General features: G+C 45.3%; 1 protein-coding gene across 1 annotated transcript; it reads left to right on the top strand.

Moving 5' to 3' along the window:
* Window positions 1-813: 813 nt before the first annotated feature.
* FGF20 (fibroblast growth factor 20) lies at window positions 814-9,676 on the top strand (the record flags this gene model as incomplete). Its single annotated transcript, XM_083459405.1, has 3 exons — window positions 814-1,102; window positions 6,867-6,970; window positions 8,638-9,676. 3 exons carry the CDS (start codon window positions 814-816, stop codon window positions 8,881-8,883), a joined length of 639 nt encoding a protein of 212 aa, XP_083315531.1. The 3' UTR covers window positions 8,884-9,676.
* Window positions 9,677-10,548: the final 872 nt, after the last annotated feature.

Here is a 10,548-nt window from a genome sequence, read left to right as displayed (position 1 = left end):
TGGGCTTTTGCGCCTTCTCGATTTACTTCTGTGTGAAGAAAAGCCTGAACATCAAAAGCAGGCAGGGAACCGACGGCATCCTTCGCCCCACCGACAACAACCTGGTCTCTCTCTCTCTCTCTCTCTCTCTCTCTCTCTCTCTCTCTCTCTCTCTCTCTCTCTCTCTGTGTGTGTGTGTGTGTATGTGTGTGGGGAGGGAGGGGCTGGTGCTGGTGGCGGAGGGGAGGGGAGGGGTGTTTCCTAGGCTGCTAACTTCGAAGGGGCGTGCGCCAAGGCGCGAGAGAATGGCTGGGGAACATTAGGAACTCCCCTCCGTCCCTGCAGAGCGAGGGTGGAGGCGGAGGGGAAGAAAGGTGTGAGAGGAGGGGCGGCAAGGAGAGAGAGAAAAAGCTCCGTCTAGGGTTTCAAACGCCGGGGCGCGCATCCGCATTAGCATATGTCAGGGGGGAAACCCGCCCGACGTGGCTATATATAGAGCGCGAGCTGGAGAGATTCCCCCACGCGCAATTTTGGAGAGGCCTCGCTTGCATCGAGCCAGAAGCAGCAGCAGCAGCAGCACCGGCTGTGGATGTTTATGCCAAGCTCAGCCCAGTCCCGCCAGCCCCATGCCTAGGGAGAGAGGAGAGCCTCCCCAGACAGGCAACTGCTATCTGGATGCGGAGTCCGGCCTCCGGGAGAAGCCCCAGCTGTGAGCCTTGAGACGTGACTCTCTGCATACATCTACCTGTCCATAATATATATATATATATATATATATATATATATATATCTCCCCGCCGTCCTTCTCCATCCCTTCCTCGCTGGGACTCCTCCATGGCTCCCTTAGCCGACGTCGGGGGCTTCCTAGGCGGCCTGGAGGGCTTGGGCCAGCAGGTGGGCTCCCACTTCCTCCTGCCTCCGTCTGGGGAGAGGCCGCCTCTGCTGGGCGACCGCCTGGCGCAGGTGGAGAGGGGCTCCCGAGGGGGCGCGTCGGGGGCCACCGAGCTGGCGCACTTGCAAGGCATCCTGCGCCGGAGGCAGCTCTACTGCAGGACGGGCTTCCACCTGCAGATCCTGCCCGACGGCAGCGTGCAAGGCACTCGGCAAGACCACAGCCTCTTCGGTAAGGCTCCTCACTCTTTCCCCTTCCTCCCTTCCTTCTTTTCTTCCCTCTCTTTCCAAGCAGGCTTCGCTCCCTTCCGCGGCTTCTTCCCCCACCTTCTCCCCTTGCGACGGAAGCATCCTATAGCAACAGATGGTATAGCAACGGACCTCTGGCTTAAAGGCATAAACCGCTTTAAATCCGGGCTAGGACCGCGGCAAAGGGAGCCAGCCTAGCTCCAGATGATGCTGGAGACAAGAGCTTGAGGGAATTGCGGGGGGGGGGGGCATCATTAGAATCGTAGAGTTGGAAGGGATCCCTAGGATCATCTAGGATCATCTAGTCCAAGCCCCTGCAATGCAGGAATCTTTTGCCCCAACCATGGCTCTGAGATTAAGATCAAGCTCCAGCATCTGTTTGCAAGGCTTTGTTTGGAGCAACAACCTTTTTTGGGGGGAAAAGAAGGACCTTGTAGGCATGAAGTACCAAAAGAAGATTTCCTTGAGCATGTGCAGAGTGCCTTTCCGGCCCCACCTACAGCTGCATCCCATACTGTGCAGCAGATGAACGTTGTGGGTGGAATCCTTGCAGGAAATAGCGCTGCACCTGAAAACTGCAATGGGCCACAGTTTCCATGTCAATAAGTTATTCTCATGGTGGTTGCATGCTATTTTGGACACAGGTGTGCTTTCCTGCAGGAAGTAGGCAATTAGTTGGTGCGGATGAGAAGAGAGGGCTTCCAGGTCAGAGCGTGTTGCCCTAGAGAGCCTCAGGACCTCTCCTTTTAGAAAGGAAATGCCATATGTATTTGCTCAGTCATCTGCACCGCTTGTATGTAGGCAGCATGTGTGTGTGCATATGCGGAAATACAGAGACATATCACAGCGGCATACCTGGACACACTGCTCTGGCTGAGGGGAGGAAGAGGGCGTGTCAATTCCAGCCTTTCACTCTGATCTTTGCCAGCGCTTTGATTTTTCTTCTAACAAATGAATGTAGGTCTTGCCTTCCTTAATTGTTTGCAATGCAGCCCTGCCCTTTGCTACCTGTGTATTAAGCCCCATGCGTTCCAGTGGGAGTTAGGCATACGCAAATGTGTGCAAGACTGCACTTTAACAAGAGGCCGCTGTGCAAAGTGGAACTGAACTGTGCTGGTCCAGCATAAACAGCAGCTACTGCTGTTTCACGTCTATTTAGCTCTGCTGTGCCAGGCACTGTATGCAACAGAACAGGCCGCCTGCCTGCCTTAAGAGCAGTGAGGAGACTGTGAGTCTATGGTTGTATTCCTGCAAAGATAGTTTGATTCTCTTCCCAACAGCCCTATAGATTTTTTACTATGCCCATTTCGCAGATTGGAAAAAGAAGGCAGGATGACTTGAGGAAGGTCAGCCATTGAGTTTATGGCATAGCAGGTGTCTCCCAGGTCCACACGTGACCTGACGCACTAGCCAGTAGTCTGATAACTTGCTACATCTCTGACCTGCATTAGTAGTAGTAGTAATAATAATAATAATAACAACAACAACAACAACAATAATAATAATAATAATAATAATTTATTTATACCCCACCCATCTGGCTGGGTTTCCCCAGCCACTCTGGGCGGCTTCCAACAAAAGATTAAAAATACATTAAAACATCAGTCATTAAAAACTTCCCTAGTTTGAAGGGCTGCCTTCAGATGTCTTCTAAATGTGAGGTAGTTGTTTATTTCTTTGACATCTGATGGGAGGGCGTTCCACAGGGTGGGCGCGACTACTGAGAAGGCCCTTGCTCTGTTTAGGATTCAAATTTTCTTCTTCTTCTCTGGTGATCACTCGGAGCCGAGTAAGATTGTCTTCCATGAACACGGTCTTAGCAGTGTGTAACTGTGGAGGCCAGTTCTGGATCTGCACATCCTTCCACGTGGTGAGGGTTTGCCAAATGTGCCTTCCTCTTAGCTCATTTCTCCCTTTTGCCCTGAGTTCGAGTGTCTTCCAAGTCCATAACAGCTTTGGTAAAGGCTGTTCTCCAACTGGAGCGCTCGCAGACCAGTGTTTCCCAATTATCAGTGTTTATACTACATTTAAAAAAAAAAGATTTGCCTTGGGAGAGTCTTTAAACCTCTTTTGTTGACCGCCAGCATTATGCTTTCCATTTTTAAGTTGGGAATAGGGTAGCTGCTTTGGAAGTCGATAATCAGGCATCCAAACAACATGACCAGCCCAATGAAGTAGATGTTGAAGAATCATTGCTTCGACACTTCGACACGAAATACCCCTTAACGGTGATCCCGGCCCCTACATGGGAGCAGTTCCTGAGAAAATATTTCTCAGTGGCAGAAGCTCCGTCCACTCACTGGAGACCTTCTAACCCCCTTCCCGTCTGGCCCAATACCGACCCTGCTGAAATCCTAGAATTGATAGCTGAGCTGAAAACTGGTAAGGCCCCTGGGCCAGATTTGGTCCCTGTTGAGGCTATAAAGTTACATTCTACATGGTGGGCAGGGATTTTAGCTAAAACGTTTGACGCAATAAATGCCACGGGCTTAATACCAGGAACGTGGAAGGAGGCCATTATAATTCCTATCTACAAAAAAGGCCCTCCCGGTGACCCAGGGAATTACCGGAATATCAGCCTGCTATCGTCCATTGGGAAAATATATGCCCGTTTTTTGCTGGTAAGGTTGATGAAGTGGTCAGTTGAGGCTGACCTGATCGGGCATGAGCAAGCTGGATTTAGATCAAACCGATCCACAACAGACCAGGCAATTATTCTTTATCACTTAGCCCGGAAATACTCGACTCCTCGACGGGGCCAACTTTGCGCAGCCTTCATAGATTTGAAAGCTGCGTTTGATAGTATTCCGAGGCAATTATTATGGGATAAACTTGCCTGCTGGGGAATAGACAGAAGGCTCCTGTGGCTTATCTCCCAACTTCATGCCGGGTCCGTGGCCAGGGTAAGAATATCCCCTGCTGGAGACCTAACTAACCCAGTGCCAGTAAATAAGGGTGTACGCCAGGGTTGTATTTTAGCACCTCTTCTTTTTAACTTATTTATCAGTGATATGAGGAACCCATTAATCGACTCACAAAAATTTATCCACACCCCCCGTATAGCAGATTATCGTTGTCCTTTACTTCTCTATGCAGATGATGCGGTACTACTCTCCTACTCCAGAGTGGGTTTAAGGAGGGCACTAAAGATTTTTGTGTCATATTGCCATTCTAATCATCTGTCTATCAACCACACCAAGTCCAAAGTACTGATATTTTCAAGGAGTCGAAAATTATATTCATGGAAATTGGAGGGCACGAAAATCGAACAAGTACATAAATTTAAATATTTAGGAATTTATTTTCAATATAATTTAGGGTGGAAAGCGCACGTTGAATATCTTCAAAACAAGACAAAAGCCCTATCACACTCCCTCCTCCGTTTTTTCTACTCTGAGGGGGCCTTATTCATCCCTGCGGCCTTGAAAGTGTATAGCATCAAAGTGATGGCCACAATGGCCTATGCTGCACCTTTATGGGCTGCCTTTGCAAACCTCTCACCTTTAGAGTCGCTTCAAAGCCAATTCCTACGCCGACTTTTAAAACTACCAACATGCGTAAGTAATGCGGCTATTCGCTTAGAAATGAAGATCCCCTCAGTGGAGTTAGTTTTATGGAGGAGAGTTTTGATTTATTGGATATCCCTATGGCATAAACTCCCGAACCACTATCTCATTCAAAGCATGTGGCGGGATGACTTCACAAATTTGTGGTCAGGAAAAATCCATGCCAAATTGCTGTCCTATGAGATCTCGCCCACGGAATTGCTCAAACTGGATCTAAACGCAGCGAAAAGGTGTATAAATCAAAGGCTGGATGATGTGGAGCTATACCAAAATTTCTTAGCTGGTGGTGGAGCCTGCTCGCCGTTAAATCTCGGCATAACCCCTATCTATCGTGCTCCGTCCTACTTAACATCGCTTATAGCCGCATCTCACCGATATGCCTTCATTAGAGCCAGGTTCAATGTTTTCCCAACAAACGTGCTGAGACATAGATTCACTAAGGGCCAAGTCCCTTCAATGTGTGCTTGTGAAATGAAAACATCTGAATCCTTACATCATGTTATGTTTATCTGCCCTATGTACAGTTCAGCTCGTGCTAGTATACTAAACTCCATAATCCAGCCTATGGCTGACAAACCAGTAGACCTACAGCTTGCCTGGGTTCTTCAAGATGTAGATCCTTATATTACTCTACAGGTTGCTAAATTCCTAACAGCCGTCCTCTCGTACAAGAGACGGAATGGAATGTTAGCTGATTATTGATAGTTATAAGAATTTTTGATATTGACATCAGACATTGATTTTAGCGTAGTGCCTAAATTTTTAACTTTAATCTTAAATTTTTTGTTTTGATTTGCCAATATCTGTCCTTGCGAGCTGTGAATTGTGTTATATTACTTGTGACTTGTACGAGACCGCTGTTTTATTTGATTGGTTTTGTGTGTTGTGCTTTATGATGGGCGTAAAGCCGAATAAACATTTTGACTTGACTTGCTTCGACACTGTGCCTTAATGACAATAAGAGACTTAATGCAAGATTGGGAAAGGTTGCTTAATTTGTAAGAGCAAACAAAAACTGGCAGATTGCAGGAAGCACAGCCTTATCTGAAGAAACCTACCTGCTACTGTTGACAACCATGGAGGGGTTTGAACAGACACAAAAGGCCAATGGAGAGGTTTTCTATCAGGTTTCCCATAGTCAAAACAACTCATTGCAAAAGGTTCTTAACTGATTTTGCAACACACTGGAAACATCAAGGTTTCCAGGCTGAACAGAACGTCAGTTGAGCAGAGTTCTGCACAGAAGGGAAATTTCTTACAGCATGTAAACACAGAATAATTACCTCCAAAGAGAGAGAGAGAGAGAGAGAGAGAGTTTGAGATCGAGATCAAACATTCTTGGTGCTTCTTTATTCTATCGCCATTCTCAATAGGTTTGTCTGATGTGGCGTCTTTGTGGATTGAATCACCTGCTTATTATGAATTGGAGCGGGGGAGGGGAGGGGAGTTTTTCTTTGAAAATGATATCAGAAAGGCAGAATACCTCCCATGTCTTTCAATGAAACTTTGAATATTGGGAACTCCGAAATCTCTGATGATTTATTTGCAGTCGGAAGATTTAATATCTGATCTTTGTAGAAGATTTGGCTGGGCTGCCACTCAGCATTACACAAACCAAGACCCTGGCAACTTTCAATTAAAACTCCCAAGGCTGCAAATGATAGAACATTCATTATCTTGCTTTGGGAGTTCGGAAAATAAAACAGCATTGATAAATACAGAAGAAAGATTCAAAGCTATGCCTAAAATCAGATGGCAATATTTCAAAAGGGGGGGGGAGCCATGGTTTTTAAAAGCATTTATCAAAAACTTCCTTTCCAACAATCCAAATATTTGATTACTGTTATTATTTAACAGAGAATGGGATAGCCTAGCCAAAGTTGCACTTATAAGTTCCACTGATTTCAGCTGCAGAGACTTGGGCACATGCTTAACACTCTTGTTGAAATCCATGAAGTGTCAAAGGGCTTCGTTTAGGCCGGATCGTGCCCAGTCTTTGAACCATTATTACTCAAAAGGATACACCTTTTGAGGGTGTTCTGTGCTATAACAAAATATTACAGTTAGATTTTGCATAGCTAAGTCTCTGTTTGCCTTTGGCAATATTTTATAACTGTGTCTTCACTGCAACGTGCATGCAAGTTGAAAACAAACGTTTGTTTTTCTCCCTCCTCAATGCAGGTATCCTTGAATTCATCAGTGTGGCCGTGGGATTAGTCAGTATTCGAGGGGTGGACAGCGGCCTTTACCTTGGAATGAATGAAAAAGGAGAACTTTATGGCTCTGTAAGTATTACCATTGTATGACTCAGCTTGTGCTATAAGCTCAGATTTCCTGTCGACTTGATCTGTTATAGCCACTGGCAATTTTGCTGCTGGTGTCAGAGAAAGTTGGATCATACCCATTTATTATTATCCTTTCCTATCACCTAGTGCCGGACCATTCTGCATGCAAAGATATGCTCTGTCTCTGAGCTATGCCCCTTCCCCAGATGTCAGGCCAGCTTCCCTGGCTGCTACCAGCAGAGTTAAAGGAGTCATTGGGTGCACTTTTCATTCATAGGCAGTGGCAATCTGGTTCCAGCCAGCCTGGCCCAGGTGCTCATGTGAACGACATTTAGTTCTGAGGGAAGAAAGAAGTCCAATTTGCAAGGTGTGAGGGGACAAGGGAGTCTTAGTATTGTTAATCTACAACAGCCTTAGCCAACCCAGGTGCCTTCCAAAGGTTTTGGACTTACAACACCTACTAGCTGCAGCCAGGGCTGATGGGAGTTGTAGTCCGAAAGGGCAACCAGCTTGGCAAAACTGGTCTAGGAGTCCAGACAGTTTTGTTAAAAGGGTTCAGTAGCTAATATTTTCCTTCCAATATCAATCTTGCAAAGCAAGTCATGCTCTGAGTTCACTCTCTGTTCACCAAAATAAAGAGAGAGAGAGAGAATGAAGGAGTTGTACACATAAATACCAGAGCATAGACGGACGGAAGTGAAATTTGCTGCTCCATTGTGATTCAGCCGGTGGAGCTCTGGGGTGTACTTTCTTTCTTTCCTTGTTAATAAAATTATCATCTTATATTCAGGCCAATACAGTACAGTGGTACCTCGGGTTACAGACACCTCGGGTTACAAACACTTCAGGTTACAAACTCTGCTAACCCAGAAGTAGTACCTCGGGTTAAGAACTTTACCTCAGGATGAGAACAGAAGTCACATGGCGGCAGCGGGAGACCCCATTAGCTAAAGTGGCACCTCAGGTTAAGAACGGTTTCAGGTTAAGAATGGACATCTGAACGAATTAAGTTCATAATCAGAGGTATCACTGTATATCCCTTTGACTCTTTTATTAAAGCAATGGATCTTTCGCTTCTCTTCTGGAAGCATAGGGGATATACTGCATTGGCCCAAATATAAGCCTCACCCGCAAATAAGCCGCACCTTTAAAATTCAAGGGGAAAAAAGAAAACAAGACAATACCCTAATATTAGTAGCTCCCTTAAAATTCCACAGGCACTCACACCCGTTCTGTTTTACCGTATGTCTGTTTCAGTGGCGATATTGTAAAAGCCCATTTTTGTAATGTCGCAAATTTAAGCCATGCTTTAACTTTTCATGTTCGGAATTTGGAAAAAAAGTGCGGCTTATATTCTGGCCAATATGGTAATCTGAGGTGGGGAGGGTTAGGGGTATTCTTAGATCCTTAAAATGATTTATATGTATCGATGCACATTTAGACTGACTTTTAGAGGGGAAGCTGCCTTGTAAGCAAAATTCATTTTTAAAAGCTTTTATTCCAAAAACAATTTTTTTTGGGGTGGCCTAAGAACACTCGTTGCCTAAAGGATTGGTTAGCTCTTATCTGAGCAAGTGAAAGGAAAGCTGCTTTTGAGAGATGCCACCTTTGAGGCATTTACTTAATCAGATTTCTCACCTCTGTGTTTATTCCTAAAATTTCCACAGGAGAAGCTGACTCCTGAATGTGTCTTCAGAGAACAGTTTGAAGAGAACTGGTACAACACATACTCCTCCAATGTGTACAAGCATGGGGACTCTGGCCGGCGGTACTTTGTGGCGCTAAACAAAGACGGCAGTCCCCGAGACGGGGCGAGGTCCAAAAGACACCAGAAATTCACCCATTTCTTGCCCAGGCCAGTGGATCCAGAACGAGTACCAGAGCTCTACAAGGATGTGTTAGTATTCAGCTGAAGTCAGAACACTGGAGGAGAATGGAGTCTCTTAGCCTCAATGGTAACAAAAGCACGAAGAACTTCCGAATGCTGTGGAGTTCTGAGATATCTAGGGTGCCGGTTGTCAGAGAAGCTGTTAGTGGTAGACAAGCCCTTCATTGCCCAACGTCTGGATTTAGGAGAGTGGGCCTTGAGGTCAAGTGGGTCAACCTCTTTTTGGTTTGCTCACTCGTGCGCCGGTCAAGTAGACGAGGAGAAGTTGGAACTGGACTTCAAACCAGACTGTTCTGGATTGCTTTCTCCCTTCACCTAGAACACAAATAGCTACCTAAAGCATGTGGAGGCAGATTGTAGGAAAATGGAAGAAATGGCAGGAAAAGAATGAATGGCAAGCTGTGTGGATTGGGAGTGTCAATCTATGGGGACAGCGCTAACTCGGGAAGTGAAATCTGGATTTGTTTTTCCCTTCAGGATGGACCTAATTTATATACTTTCAGAGTGCATATATTTATTTTAAATATTTATTTATTACAGAGTTTATTTTTTACTGGGCTATGAAGAGAGTACAACCCTTTACCCCAATGAAAAATCAATTATGGTGCCAATATTTACTCCAAGGTAGTGTCAAGAAAAGGGGTGTTGTATCCCCCAAAGAGTTCAAATGGAGCAACATCTCTGGAAATATCATTGTTGGGAAATAATAAACTGGGGTTATATTTCTATGCACGCTCCGTTGCCTTACATAGGAAAAGTTGTTGGCTGCCTTGTGACTGCCCCCTATATTTGTACTGGATTTTTAAAAAATGCACATTTAAAAGGGAATTAAAGATAAACTTCCATCTGTTTGTTTCACTGTTGTTACTTAATGGAATTGTTAATCAGTGGTAGCAGAGGCAAGGGTAGTCCTCACCCACTCCTATGTCTCAGATTGCACATGGTTATTATACAGAGGCATCTATGTTTTCAACTCTCTGGTTCTTCATGATGACTCTGGTCCTTGATAGTAACTGTTATGTCATGAGATGGGGAGTCTGGTGTCGTCCAGAAGTTGTTGGACTCCAACTCCCATCAGCCCCACCAGCATTGTCTACACCCTCCACTGTGGTTAGGATGGCTTTGAAAGCTCTTGTCTTGGAGGGTTCTGAGACAGGAAACAGATAAAACATGAGTTACTTGCACTTCCTGTTTCCTCCTGGTCCACTTTAATGCCTGAAGTTGCTCGAAGGCTCACAGATAACAAAATACAGTGTCCCGTACCATTATACATGCTTAAAGAATGGCTATAGATTTGGAACCAAGAGCCTGAAAATGCCACACTTTTCAGGATCCTAAATAGGTCTCATGCTGGAATTTAGTGGCATTGTCAATAATACTTGGATTCTGGAAGGCATCATGCGCCCTTCCCTCACTTTAGGCACAACCCATGAAAGGAACCATGGAAGTAATACTAGAGAATTACAGCTGCTCAGTTGCTTCCATTCATTGCAGAATTGGTACACTCCATGCTATTCCCAGTTGCTTTGACATCAGAGGCTTCAGAGACTTCAGCCTGGAAGGGTTTCTGACATACGGTTTGCAACTGAAGTTCAGAAAAGGCAGTAGATGGCATTTCACTGTTCACCAAAGACATACATTCCATCTAGACGTACTCTTTAATTTCATGTGAACAAGTGAATTTATTCCT

The sequence above is a fragment of the Podarcis liolepis genome (assembly GCF_965112155.1).
Source record: "Podarcis liolepis genome assembly, chromosome: 9".
NCBI classification, from domain to species: Eukaryota; Metazoa; Chordata; class Lepidosauria; order Squamata; family Lacertidae; genus Podarcis; species Podarcis liolepis.
Note: the sequence above shows the minus strand (reverse complement) of the source record. Positions and strands in the feature narration are given on the sequence as shown.